At 50.3% G+C, this 14,273-nt stretch overlaps 2 protein-coding genes across 4 annotated transcripts in view; both read right to left on the reverse strand.

Annotated features, from left to right (window-relative positions):
- Positions 1-863: 863 nt before the first annotated feature.
- DLAT (dihydrolipoamide S-acetyltransferase) lies at positions 864-9,870 on the reverse strand. The gene is made up of 14 exons (XM_032709572.1): positions 9,646-9,870; positions 8,616-8,717; positions 8,345-8,469; positions 8,070-8,226; positions 6,916-7,042; positions 6,389-6,579; positions 5,750-5,906; positions 5,508-5,575; positions 4,801-4,893; positions 4,611-4,718; positions 4,062-4,171; positions 3,641-3,803; positions 3,173-3,309; positions 864-2,376 (listed from the first exon to the last, which is right to left on the reverse strand). The coding sequence occupies exons 1-14, from the start codon at positions 9,853-9,855 to the stop codon at positions 2,247-2,249; spliced, it is 1,878 nt and encodes a 625-aa protein (XP_032565463.1). The 5' UTR covers positions 9,856-9,870; the 3' UTR covers positions 864-2,246.
- A 1,370-nt stretch (positions 9,871-11,240) lies between these two features.
- DIXDC1 (DIX domain containing 1) overlaps positions 11,241-14,273 on the reverse strand; it is a 31,514-nt gene continuing 28,481 nt past the window's right edge. For all 3 annotated transcript variants that reach the window (XM_032709601.1, XM_032709600.1, XM_032709602.1), the window contains 3 exons: positions 13,787-13,895; positions 13,500-13,608; positions 11,241-12,658 (listed from right to left, as the gene is read on the reverse strand). In XM_032709601.1, coding sequence (XP_032565492.1) covers positions 12,578-12,658; positions 13,500-13,608; positions 13,787-13,895 — 299 coding nt within the window. In that variant the 3' untranslated portion in view covers positions 11,241-12,577. The remainder of the gene's footprint in view (positions 12,659-13,499; positions 13,609-13,786; positions 13,896-14,273) is intronic.

Genomic DNA, 14,273 nt, shown 5'->3' on the forward strand with positions numbered 1-14,273 from the left:
TTAGGACTACATCATCACTGAGGTTCCTGAAAAATACAGCAGATTACAGCGAGATTTGCCAGAACTGGCAGATGAAGAAACAACTACAGCAGTATTTAACAAAGCAAAAAGGGGGTTGTTTCTCTCTGCACCAGTTGCCAAGCCAGATCCTTAACCCCTGCATCCTGCCCAGGTCCTGGTCACAGATTAGAGAACAAAAGCCCAGAGTGAGAATCCTTACTTTTAGATGAGTTTTGGGGGGGGTGGGTTTATTGACTATTTGATCTTTAGGGGTGAATATCTCAAATACCCTTAGAAGATGCAAGCAGAAAAGGGAGGATGGAGGAATACTCACACCACCAAACTTCAGAAAAAATAATTAGAGATTGTAAATAGTCAAGGAGTACTTGAATATTTACAGTTACAGTACTTGTGTATCTACAGTTGAAAGCTGTAGATGCTTTACTACATCATTCACGTTGCCTCAAGGAGCAGCAATAACAGTTGTGAGATGTGTTTTTTAAATAAATGGACTGGATTCACATGGTTAGAGCAGCTCTCAGACATATTCAATGCTGGGACAACCCACCCAGGTGTGACACACACCCAGCCCTGCAGGTGGCCCAGGTGAGCACTGCAGAGAGGGAGGTTCCAGGTCACGGCTGCAGACAGCAAGAAAGCAGGAATTTTGTGGGGGAGGAAATCTGGGGTTAATAGGGTGAGTTCCACTGCCAGACTGAAAGGCTGCAGAGCAGTACAGTAAAGCCACACACGACTGAAGAGAAAAGCACTGGAACAGGGTTTAGTAGTTGTCAATTCCAAACATTTAATGGAACATGGGTTCACTAGAGCGAGTCTGGAATCAGGGTATTTTAGATCATTCAAATCCAAAACCTTAATGCACTTTTTTTTTTTGCTTAAGCAAGGCATGAAAACCAGGTATCACAGCAACCAGACACTTAAGTAGTTCCCACAAAAATATTTAATTTCCATAGTATTTTCTTTCAATATCTTTAGTGAATTCTGTAGAACTTTACAGGAGACAGTACTTAATGCAATATACAGAATAAAGGATCAGCTTGAACTCTTTCTGTTAAAACTCTTCCCCCCTACTTAATTCTCCTGGTCACTTTTGTCATTACTGCACAGTTGTCCTTTTTACACGAACATTTCCATGTGGAAAGTGGAATTTAAGAATGTTCAGCACTGCACCCCTTGCAGGATGCAATCACTGGGGTAACTGGACATAAGTCCAACGAACTAGTGAAGCACCTTACATACAATATATACATGGAGAGCACATTCTGCAGCTTGCTGAGGCTGGCACAACATAGACAAGTCAGGGAAGGTCTCCAATTCCAGTGACTAAGTCAGAGCTTCCTATGTTAGAATGCCTGAAATAAAAAAATTCCAAACATTCAAGTCCTCACATGATTTAATATCCACTGGTGGGATTATCAGCATGTGTGATTTGTCTACATTGGCTTCCAACACACGGACTCTCCTGAACATTCTGCAAAACAGTTACTTCCATGGCATCAGGGTGTGGTGTTAACTCAGCAGGAGGAACAGCAACTGAAGAGCTTTCAGACAGAAAGCACATGTGAGTGAGTCCAGGAGCAGACAGCACGTCCCCTGCGGGACCCGAGAGCTGTGACCCCACAGCCAGCACTGCTCCTTCACCCTAAAGTGCTCAGAAGGGATCACGTAGCTGAGAGGATCCAGACCAGAGCCAAATTCCAAGAAAGATTTGGAACACTGGCACTTGGCCTTTGAGAAACTAACCCCAGGCACTTCAGTCCCTCAGTGCATTTGCCATCTCACCCACCCCAGGGATGGGATAATATGGGAATTCACCTTCTGCTGACTTGTTTCAGTGACCAATCTCATCTGCACTCCTGTGAAGAGATGACTGTAATTCATATTTCTGAGAACATGACATTGTTGGTTTGCACCCCTTTTTTGAGGAGCAGCTGGCAGTGGGCATTCTGCCAGGGTCAGCTTTAAATCTGGGATGCTTAACTCTGGTTTTGGAAGAGTTTGCAAGTTAACTAACTGTATAAAAATACAGTGTAGCTGTAATATTGCTCCGAAAAGCACTTTTGCAAACTTTTTTTTCTGTACAGACTGGTAATAACATTACCAGATAATATAATACATATTTTAAATTAAAAAAGGAACTCTCTTAAAGTCGGAACACTACAGTCTAAATAGCTTGTTTAAAACACAACAGTGTGACCCAGGAAAATTCTGCTTGCTTGGGTAAATTATAGCAGCATGGTTACTGGCTTCTCAAGGAAACCCTTGAACTCTGCAAGCCACTGTGCTCCCACTGCTCCATCCACAACACGATGGTCACAGCTCAGGGTAACAGACATCACGCTGGCCACGTCAAAGCTGGAAGGGAAAAACAATAAGAGAAGAAAAAGAGAAGGTTAACACGCTCCCTGCAAGTCAGTGCCACTCACAGAGCAGGGAAGCTTTTCTTGGAGGGCCAGGAATAGAAGGTGGTGCTTGGTGACAGATGTTTCTCCCTGGGGACTCCTGGAGAGCAGATCATGTTCGTTCCTTTCTTAAGGAAAACTAAGGAACTGACTTAACTGAGACACTGAGATGCCCCTTTGTGTGTTCCCCTTAGGACAGGCAGCTCATCTTTCTCTGCATCACAGGAACAGCCCCACACAGTCAAAGAGACACTTTACCCAGTGTCCTCATGGTCAGGGAGAGACACCCAGGACTGTTAAAATTTCCAGTAAACCTAAGCATTCTCCTGGGTCTGTGCTAGTGCAAGTTCCAAGCAAGGGGATATTATATACAGGTCACTTGGATTATAACCCATCCCTTAGGTTTTCCTAAATGCAAATTTAAGCAAGTTGTTGAAGAGGAACAGGTGCCTGAACTGTTGTGGACCCCAGACATTTCCTCAGCTTAATCCTGCCCCACAAAGAAAGAAACAGGCTTTCCTCAACCTGCAAAGAGGTTTCAAGAATAAACGTGTGCCAAATCCCTCCTCAGTCACTGCAATTCTCTTTAACACCTGTGTGACCCTTTCAGATCTCACTGTACTTCAGAAGGTACTGAAAGCACCGTGTCAACAATAAATTTTAGGGTTTTTTAAATGATTATCTAATGGGAATGTTAGAAAACCAGCCATTATGTCAGAGTCTGGATTCAGACTGAGATGAGAACTTACCCTTTCTCATTATCAGCTGGCACCAGCCTTTGCTCTGAGGAGCCCACTGCGAGGATGCAGGCTTGAGGTGGATTGATTATGGCAGAGAAGTTCTTAATCCCATACATTCCTAAATTGGAAATTGTGAAAGTACCACCCTACAAGAAAAAAAAACACATCCATGGTCAAACTACAAATGCTGTTTTCATGGAAACATGAGACTGAGGGGAGCCCAGAGGGTGGTTGGGCACTGAACAGGCTCCCCAGGGCAGTGGTCACGGCTCTGAGGCTGCCAGAGCTCAAGGAGTGTTTGGACAATGCTCTCAGGGACAGGGTGGGATTGTTGGGATGTCTGTGCAGGGCCAGGGGTTGCACTGATGATCCCTGTGGATCCATCCAGCTCAGGATATTCTGTGACTCTCTGACAGCCTTTGCTCATTTCAAACAACTCAAGGGCGGCCGCGTTTGACACCCACCCCGGTTTCTCACCTGGAATTCGTGAGGCTGAAGTTTCCCTTCCCTGGCTTTGGCTGCCAAGGAAACCACATCCTTGCTGATGGCAGCCAGGCCCTTGATGTGGGCATTGAACACGATGGGGGTGATGAGCCCTGCGGGGGTGCTGACGGCCACGCTCACGTCCACCACGTGGTTCCTGCAGCACACACACACACACGGGCCAGCTCATTCCAGCAGGAAAAACTCAGCACTGTTCAGACAACCCTAAACTAATATGAATCTGGCCACGACTATTTCACCTGGCACACCATCCTTAAGGTTCTTAGCACTTTAATGAAAGCCCCTCAGCCTTTGCATTATTTCTGCTCTCCCTCAAATCCCAGCAGTTCTGTTTTGCCACGAACTCTCCACTGAACAGAGAAAGTTTCTGGCTTTGACAGCACCATAAACTTACTGCCTAATAACTGTGTCCATCCATGAAGAATTTGCCTCAGGCACCTTCAAGCATGCCAAAGCAGAAGCTTTAATTAGGAAATCATTGACAGAAAGCTTAACGTTTTCCTCCTGCAAACAAAGAGATTCCAGGTGTCAGTTTGTCTCCTACACATCACCCCCAACCAACGTGGGCAGTCACAGCCATGCACCCTTGTTCAGAGAAAATGTTAGAAAACAATCACACTACTTGCAAACATTAACATTCAAAGATAATTTAGGAGGTGAATGCATCTCCTTCATAATTTAAGAAGGTACAGTAGTTTTTAACGTCTGTCTCTCCCCAAACTTAGTGTAGAATTATTATTTTGCTTAAATTTTCTACCCTTCTTAGAGTTAAAACCTTTTCTGCCCTGCTTTCCACATGGAATAATGGATCCCCACCAAGCAGAGCACAGAGCAGCTCTCTTAGGGAAGTCAGAAATCAGCAGGACAGTACCTGGGTGAAAGGTCTCAGCCCAGAACTGATCCACAACTGAACCACCAAACCCAGGGTGGGCAAATGCTTTACCTGATTCAGTTCTTTCCTTAGCACCAGGACTTTTCCCATGTTGACATCGATGGAAAGGTAGTAATGAGGTATTGTTTGTTTGGATTGCATCAGCCTCTGAGCAATGACCTGAGGGAGAAACATCAACCAGGCTGGAAAATTCACCACTGCAAAAAAATAACGGTCTGGGAGAGGAACAACATGTCCTTACCCTCCGAATGTTGCTGATGGGGATGTCTGTGAAGGTCCCCTCGGGTGCTGCTGCCACTGCAGCAGCTGCAGGAACTGCCCCTGGAGCTGGAGCCTGCAGAGAACAGCAGCATCACCCTCAGAACTGGAAATATCACCCTCCAAATATCAACTGGAACAGTGTTGGGGACAAGTGTTGGGGCTCAGCTGCCCCTTGTTAAGAGCAGCAGCTCTTTCTACTCAGCCTCACCTCTCCAGTACCCACAGGGTTCCTTCCAAGCCCTACACTTGATTATTAAATGTAGTATTTCATTTTCACTGCCCTGCCAGCAGCACACACAGCAACACCTCCACCAGCTCACAGAAAAGACAAGCCATGGCATCAGGAGGCATTTGGGCCAACAACAGCAGCAGGCTGGTGGTTCCTAAGTCTGGCTTTCCTTCTGATCCCCTCTTTCCAGCACTGTTGGGTCAGTTGGGACTGAGCTGACCTCAATCCACAACCATTCAGCACCCAAACAAAGGGGTGGGAGCACACTAATTTTGTCTCAGTGGAATATCAAAGGGACAAATAAAGGAAAAAACCTTCATCTATGTATCTGGCAGGTGAAGCTTTGCAACCTTACAGCCCACACAACCCAGCAGTGCCAGTCCCATGCAGGAACTGCACCTCTGCAGAGCATTTCCATTCCTCTAACAGCCATCCCTACACATTGCCAGCCCACTCACTGGAGCAGCCTTTGTTGGCACAAATGACTCCACATCTTTCTTGGTGATTCTGCCATCTGGTCCAGTACCTGAGAGAGTCAAAAGAAAATGCAAGAGGATTTCAATTATTTGCAACCTTCTAAAGGTACCACTTTAACTCAACAGGGAGAAATCATTTAAGACAACTCCTGGAACAGGGAAATCACAGACCTACAGGGACAGACACTTGACAGAGAGGGCAAGGAAGTGGAAAGGAAACCTACCTTTCACTTGGGCAAGGTCAATCCCTTTTTCTGCTGCCAGTTTCTTGGCCAGGGGACTAACCAGGATCCTTCCTGTCCGGGGAGTTGTGGGAGCTGCAGGAGTGGGAGCAGCAGCAGGCTGGGGAGGAGGAGGAGCAGCAGCAGGAGTTGGCATCACCTTAAACAGAAGGATCAAAGCCATCAGTGGAAGGTACACTATGAGAACTGGCCCAGCTAATGACCAGTCAGGAGAACAGCAAAGATAGTCACTAATCTGAAGGAATTTTCAGATTCAGAGAAGTTTCCCGGTGGCAGAAATTAAATCAGAAATTCCCTGGGAAGGAGGCCAACTGAGCTGCTGGACTACACACCAAAAAAACAGGTGAGGTAAAGAACTTATGTTCCCCATTCTCAAGGACTAGAAGCATTAAAACTGGGATGAGCAACAGGCTGGAGAAGAGATCATGATGAATCTGCTCTAGTTTTTGGAAAGCAAACTAGTGGTCACTTCTCCCCAACACATGGACCAGCCTTGCATTCACAGATCAGAAGCATTTCTGTTGAAGCCAGGGCTTCACACTGTCAAACCAGCACAACAGTTCAGACCAGGCTTCTCAGTGGTCCCCATGACTTCTCTCACGTGCCCAGGATGGTCCTTACTGGTGGAGGAGGAGGAGAAGGAGGAGCTGCTGCCTTCATGTCAGTCACTGCAGCAGCCTGGTAGTCAGCAAAGGCTGGAATATCAGCCTCTTTCTCCACAATGATGCAGAGAGCAGTTCCCAGTGGCACATCTCTTGTTCCTTCAGGCACCAGGATCTTTGCCAAGTAGCCTTCCTCCTGCACTTCAAAGCCTGTGAGGGACAGAAACAACCCTGCTTTGGTGTCTGATGCAGCTGAGGAGTTCCTCCAAATGCTGCTCCTGGTAGCTAAAGCCCTGTCCTGTATTTAGTGGCAGGAAAATCCTTTTCAGTGCAACTAGTAGGGAAACCTCTCCATGTTGCCAAGAAAGATTGATGAGGAAATAGAAATGTTTTTAGGAGCTCCAATGTTTAGCTCTCCAATGCAATGAGAAGTTAACAAGACCTGTTTTAGCTCTCCCCCAGCATCACACCCTGAGCAGCCAGAGAACAGCTGGCAGAGGCTGCTGTGGATCTTTTTAAGGGATCCCTTCTTGGCTTTGGACTCACCTATTGTGGCTTTATCTGTCTCAATTTCGGCCAGTAAGTCTCCCTCATTCAGCTTCTCCCCCACCTTCTTCTCCCACCTCTGCACTGTGCCCATCGTCATGGTGGGTGACAGAGCAGGGAGGGTGATCTGGGAAGCCAGAGAACACAAGAGAATCAGGTCCTGCTACTCCAAAAGGATCAGGAACACAGCTGTAACCCCTGATAAATGATGCCAACCTAAAGAAGCAGCCAGTCTTTAATGCACTCCTAGATCTGGCTCCATGACAGCAAAGCACAGTGCTGTCCCACAGTGCTGCTTTGGCTTCTCTTAGCAAGGCCTGAGCTAGAAAGCAAGAGCAAAGAGCAAGAGACCTCCACATCAAAATAATCATTACCACCAGCCCACCAGGAGAATCTGGCAGCTGCTCCCTGCAGGGCTATAAGGAAGGCTGAAGCAAGTCACTTGGGCTGTAACAAACACATGGGGAGCAAAACTGGGCAGATGAGGCAAGTAGAGGGAAGCTTAGTAGGCAAAACACAGATTAAGAAGCCATTCCTTAATTCTGTAATTACTGACTTGGAGTGACATCTCAGACAAATCAGTTCCCACGTGTTTTATCTGTGGGATGAGGTTTGGTATCTCAAATTTTCTTTTTCAAAAGAATGTCACAGAACGCCCTGCCACAAAGTGCTCAAAGGCAACAGTGGATGTACAGTTCAATATCTAAGCAAGGTAAAAGGATTATCCACAAACACAACTCATTGTTAGTCACCCACAAACCCAGCTGGTGTGTTCATCAGAGTGAGTGTCACAGACTTGAGTTCTGCTCTGAGATGTGAGCAGGGCCTGCACAGCTTATTCACACTAAACACAGGGGCTTTTTATACCAGAACTGCCCAAATAATGCAAACATAGCAGTTTTTTCAAGACAACAACCCTGGAGAGACAAGCCTTTCCTCCACTAGCAGCTGGGATGCTAAAATAAATCCCTGAAAAAAGCTTCCTGGGGTCTCCCACAACACCTGTTTTAAGCCTATAACAATTGAAGTGACACATGCTCCTGCAATCAGAGTTAATAAATTCCCACTCCAGGCAGTTTGTATGACAAAATGCTCCACAGGCAGCAATGCCAGTGGTAGAAAAAGAGTGCAACAAGCCTTAAATGTTCTCTTACCTGCATGTGAGGAGGGTAAGAGCTGCCAGGAGCCTGAGGAGAAGGCTGAGGTGGTGGTGGGGGAGCTGCAGCTGGAGGGGGAGGCACTGAGGCTGCAGGGGGAGCAGCTGCTGCAGCATCCAGGGTGTAATTTTTAAAGGCATCAACATATTCAGGCCTAGAAGAAAACACAGAGCCCCAGACCCAGTCAGATGTGTGAAAGGCTTAGGGACCATCAAGGCACCCCAGAAGTCCCAAGAGAGAGAATTCAACTCAAGGGTTCTCAAAATACATACTTTTCTACCGTGATACATATTATGGCCCCAATAGGCACATCCCTTGTTCCTTCTGGCACCAGGATCTTGGCCAGGTAGCATTCCTCCAGGCTCTCAAAGCCAACTGTTGCTTTGTCTGTCTCCACCTTCGAGAGAGAACAGGAACATGGTGATGGCAACGGAACTGGTGGGCTCAGAGCCTCCCAGTCTGTCCCAGGGTCACCCAGGACACACAGTTCTGGGGCAGCACCCAGGACACAGGTGCAGCTCAGGAGGAAGCAGCCCAGGATACCTCTGCTATGAGATCCCCTTCGCTGATCTTGTCGCCCTCCTTCTTCTCCCAGCGCGTGATGGTGCCCATCTGCATGGTGGGGGACAGTGCTGGCAGGGCCACCTGTGGGGGACAGGGCAGTGTCACCACGGCAGGGACCACACACGGGCCAGGGAGGGATCCTCAGCACAGCCTGGCACAGGGGGCACAAACCTGCTGCAAATCCCCAGTGGGTAAAGGGGTAAAGACCTCAGGGCAAACCCATCTGGGTGCTGAGGTGAGACATTGCAACAGGCTGCGGCTGCCCCATCCCTGGAAGTGTCCAAGGCCACTGGGATAGTGGAAGGTGTCCCTGCCCAGGGCAGGGGAGGTGGAACGACATGATCTTTAAAATCCCTTCCAACCCCTTAAGCTTCTATGATTCTACCCAGGGTTATAAGGGGCCAGGTCTTGGTCAGGGTCTGCCAGGAGAGGGACAAGGATAAAGGACAGAGGCGATGGAGCTGATGGTGGCACAGGGACTGGAGGCAGGGTGGTGAGACCCACAGCAGTGGGGGCAGAACTGCAGAGTCTTCACTGTTAGGGGTGGTCAGGCACTGGAACAAGGCTGCCCAGGGAGGTGGAGGAGTCACCACCCCTGGGGGTGTTCAAGGGTGTCTCAGCCTGAGGACACTGGAATGTTTGCTAAAGAGGATGAGTTATAAGATAGACCAAACTCCTCTCTCTCAGCAACTGTAAATTCAAAATTAAGGGGGCTTTAATCGAGGACGTGTGGAAAAAAAAAACAGAAGGGACGAACAGATCTGCCACTGGGCGATGTGGCTTGGGGGTTACAGAGCGCTGGGCTGACGGCTGGACTCGACGATCCCAAAGCTCTCTTCCAGCCTTGATGATCCCATGACTCCATCCCCGGGGGGCTGCGCAGGGAGGGGACGGAAAACCCGACGGGAGAAAGCGAAGGAGCAGCGGCGAGGGGACACGACCCCGTCCTCCGGGGACCGCGGGGGGATGAGGGGACACCGGGGGGCAGGGTCCGGGGGCTGTGCCTCACCTTCTGGTGCGCCGGGAGGCTGCAGCGGCGGGCCGGGACGAGCCGGGTGCCCGCGGGCGGCAGGAGCGGGCGGAGCGCGGGGCCGCCCCAGGCCGGGCCGCGCCGGGCCGGGCCAGCGCCGGCCCCAACACCGCCACCGAGAGCCCGGCGGGGCCGCGCCAGCGCTCCGGCCGCGCCCCGGCACACGCGTCGCGCCAACACCCGCCACATGCTGCGGCTGGGCCCGGGGCTGAGCCGGGCTGCGCTGAGCCGGGCCGGGCTGGGTCGGGCCGGAGCCGCTCGGTGACCTCCGTGCGGGCGGCAACGCGCGACACTGCACGGCCGTAAAGCGGAGGGGAGGGGAGGGAACGGGAACGCCCCGGGAGGGGACGGGAGAGGGATCGGACCGCCCCGGGAGGGGATGAGATAGGGATGGGACCGCCCTGAAAGGGGACGGGAGCGGGATGGGACCGCCCCGAAAGGGGATGGGATGGGGATGGGACCGCCCCGGGAGGGGATGGGAGCGGGATGGGACCGCCCTCAAAGGGGACGGGAGCGGAATCGGACCGCCCCGAAAGGGGATGGGATGGGGATGGGACCGCCCCGGGAGGGGAAGGGAACGGGATGGGACCACCCTGAAAGGGGATGGGAGCGGGATGGGACCGCCCTCAAAGGGGACGGGAGCGGGATGGGACCGCCCCGGGAGGGGACGGGTGAGGGATGGGACCGCCCTGACAGGGGATGGGAGCGGGATGGGACCGCCCTGAAAGGTGATGGGATCGGGATGGGACCGCCCTGGCAGGGGATGGATCAGGACTGAGACCGCCCTGGCAGGGGATGGGATAAGGATGGGACCAGGGTGGGACCACTTTGAGAGGGGATGGGATCGGGACCGGGACCGCCCTGAGAGGGGAAAGGACAGGAGGGAAGGGGAAAGGACAGGAGGGGATGAAGGGGAGCGGGTTGCGTCGATACCGCCCCCGCTGCAGGGACAGGCGGGATGGAACGGGATAGAATGGAATAGGAGAGGATGGGATGGAAAGGGGCAGAATGGGATGGGATAAGACAGGATAGAACGGGAGTGCAGTACCCGTTTCAGTGGTGCCAGTGAGAGGAGGAGCAGCAATTGCCATAAACACAACAAGTTCCACCTCAACAGGAGGAAGAGCTTCCCATGGAAGCGTGGAGGGCGCAGAGTCTCCCTCCCTGGAGACATTCCAAACCCACCTGGATGTGTTCCTGTGTCACCTGCTCCAGGTGACTCTGTCTTGGACTGGATGAACTCCGGAGGTCCCTTCCAGCCCCAACTACTCTGTGATCCTGTAATTTCTCTACCACTGACTCCAGGGGGCTTTGTTACAAGAGCAAGTTACAAGTACAGGAACAGGAAAGTAACTTTGACAGAAGTTTGACAGAAATAAACAAACTGCAAACAGTGACAAAGACAAGCCCTGGCTATGATCCAAGAATAAACCCACTGGAGTCAGTGTTAGAGCAGTGCCAAACATAAGATCCTTGAGCTACCTCCTGGACAGTGAAGCAGTGAGAAAATAAATAGTACTGTTGCTGCTTATTAAAGCTGGCAAAAATATAAGCCCTGGTAGTAACTAGCTGGATTTCCGTAGTAAAAAAAATTAAATATATAAGATTTACAAGCCCAGTGTTGTGTTAACAGAAGACAATACAAAACATTTCAGCATCCACTAGGAAATGAGTAAAACACAGTATAATGCGTGCAGAAATGTACAGAGAGCACTTGCACTAGTATAAAAATATCCACAGTCCTCAGACAAATGTAAATCAGTACAAAATAATTCCAAGAACATGTTTACAAAAGGACATGTTAATATAAAACAGTAAAACCAGGTTCCCCTTGTCCCAGCCTCATGCACAGCACACACAGATCACCCACGGAAGGGCCACAGGTACCAGGAACGCTCATTCCCATTCCCTGACTTGCCATTTGACCTCCCAAGCCCACAGTGGCTGCAGAGACAGGCAACGTAGAGAAATAAAACCACGAAAACCAAAGAGGAAAAGACCCACCCTCGGGGATTTTAGGGCTTGTTCTTTCCCAAGCTTCCTGATCCTTCAGGGTTCAGCATCCCAGGGGAGCGGTGTGGGTAAGTGCAGGGTGGCCCTGGCAGTGAGTGCACAGCAGCACAGTGATGCCTGTGCACAGGGGGTGACAGAGGAGAGGGCAGGAGTGCAGGGAGAGCTCAGTTCCACACGTGAAATCCTTCAGCAAATCACCAGTCCCCACGGACACAGAGTGAAGCCCGAGGGCCTCGGGAGCCAGGACAGCTTTGGAGAGCGAGGGGGGAAAGCAGGGCTGGAAATGGGAGCCTGAGTTTGGGAGAAACTGATCTTTGCTTCAGGCCATGCATAAAACCTCCAGAAGACTGTTCCCTCCCCGGGACAGGTACTGTCAGTCTGGAATGTCCCCAAAGTCCACTCTGCTCCTGCAGCATGTGCAAGTCCAGGACAAAAGGTGGTCCAAGCCTTCAGCTCCCGTAATCCAGCGGCTTGTTCTGACTCACAAAGGCAAAGCTTCACATTTTTTGCCGTCAGTGCATGTTTATGTAACACCAGCACAAGAAACCAGACTTGAACTGCCCAGGTGAGCCTGCAGCACATGTTGCAGGGGTGGGGGAGCAGGAGAAGGGAGCAGAGCATCATTAAGGCCTCCAGGGTTTAGCTGACAGGACAAAGCCCATGTGTTTCATCCCCACAGACCCGTCATTTCAGTCCCAGAACACCACCTTCACCTGGGCATGGGGGGTCAGGGGCCAGGTGTCCACGCAGACAACATGCAGTACCCGTTGTTTGCAGAGAGGCTGTTTTTTTTGGCAGCTCGAGTTGGCCTCCTCCCAGCTCTCACCGCCTTGCTGGTCACCCTTGGAGCTCGGCAGCCAGTCGCAGGTTTCCATAGCAACAAGACTTGGAAGCTCCATTAGTTCTCCCCGTGGTCTTCTTCCACCCAGGCCACAATTTTCCCCTCCCAGCCAGGAATGACGTCATCATCATGGAATACCTACCAAAAAAACCCAACAATAAACAAATAAAAAAAAAAACGGGAGTCAGATCCCAGCTCAGATTTCCCTTCAGAACCCAGAGGTCACAGACACAGCTGAACTATAAGTCATCTTTCCAGATTTTAGGTAAAAAAACCCCAAACAAACAAAAAAACAGATCAGGCCTCTTTAATCAGTAACTGTAAGATTATTATTAGCTCTTTTTTTTTTTTAGAAAAGGTAAACTAAAGATAGAAAAATATGCCTTTTCTGCTCCAGACTACAGTCTCCAGCTGCTGCTGCTGACTGTTCCCAGGAAGGGCGACCCTTTGCACTTGTCTTAATCCATTTGTGAAGCAGGAACTACCCCAACAACCTTTAATGAATCCAATCCACACCAACACCAGCCTGAGCATGAACAGGGCTGTAATGCAGCACACAAAGGAAGAGATGCCACAAACTCAACTTTCTCTGAAAAACCTTTAAAAGACGGTAGGAGAATGCACTTTTAATACAGGGTCTCCCATTGCAACAGGTTTTATAAAGCCCCTGGAAGGGCCAGAAGCGTAGTCTGGGGTTTTGCCTCATGTCCCCTGGGCAGTGCCGTGTCACAGACTGGCTGTGCCAGGAGTCACCTCTTTGCCCAAAGGGGCTCTGCAAGCCCCTGGCAGTTGCAATCACATTCATGGAATGGCTCTGGCTGGGGATGGAAACGTGTTTTAGCACAAGAGGAGGTTAATCTACAGCTTCTTTGGGGGAAACTTCTGATATTCCATTAGTTTAAAAGTGAGGCGACCACAGTCCCCAGGGTCGTGTGGTGGCACCGAGCCCAAGGCAGTGACAGCTCAGTTCCACATTTACCTCCTCCTTGACTGTGCCAAACTCTGGATCCAGGGCTTTGAAGTGGTACCTGTGGGTTCCCTCACGATCAATAGCTGCCTTGAAATCCTTCAGGGTCACTTCCCCTAACCTGCAAGGGAAACCAAACCCATCAGCTCCGGGAGCGCGGGAGGGAATTCCCCCAGCCAGTGGCATGAAATCCAAAGGCCAAGTGGATGCACAGCAAACCTGTGCTGGCTGGGACGACTCCCAGGAAATGAAGAGAGGTGTTTTGAGGGGCACAGCAGTGCCAGCAGGGCCCACCTCACCTCTTTGGTATGCTGACCATGAAGGGGGTGAGGGAGCGGTCGGTGAAGTACAGCACTTTGGTGCAGGCACTGGTGCTCATCACTGGGGTGCTGTGGGAGTGAGGCAGCTCTGCAAGGCATCAAGGGACTCGTTACCACCCAGGAAGAACACTCCCTGTCCCCTTCCCTTCCCCTTCTTTGCTCGTTTGTGTTTCTCTCTCTGCCTTGTGTCCTGCTCCCTGCAAGGTGTGGTGTCTGTGATACCTCTTTCAGTAACATCATATCAGTACCAAACACCAGATGTCACTTCAGTGCTGAAACATGTTGTACTCAGCACTTCTAATTATTTTCATTACGATTTCTGTTCAGCAAAATGATGAGGAATAAGGAGAAACAGCACTGTGAGACTGAAACAGCACGTGAAACCAGGAGAGAACAGAGTTGCTGTAGGAACAGAAACAACAGGTGTGTAGGTCAGGGTACAGAACACACTGACATAACATGAAAA

This window comes from Chiroxiphia lanceolata, chromosome 23 (genome assembly GCF_009829145.1).
Source record: "Chiroxiphia lanceolata isolate bChiLan1 chromosome 23, bChiLan1.pri, whole genome shotgun sequence".
In the NCBI taxonomy this organism is placed as follows: domain Eukaryota; kingdom Metazoa; phylum Chordata; class Aves; order Passeriformes; family Pipridae; genus Chiroxiphia; species Chiroxiphia lanceolata.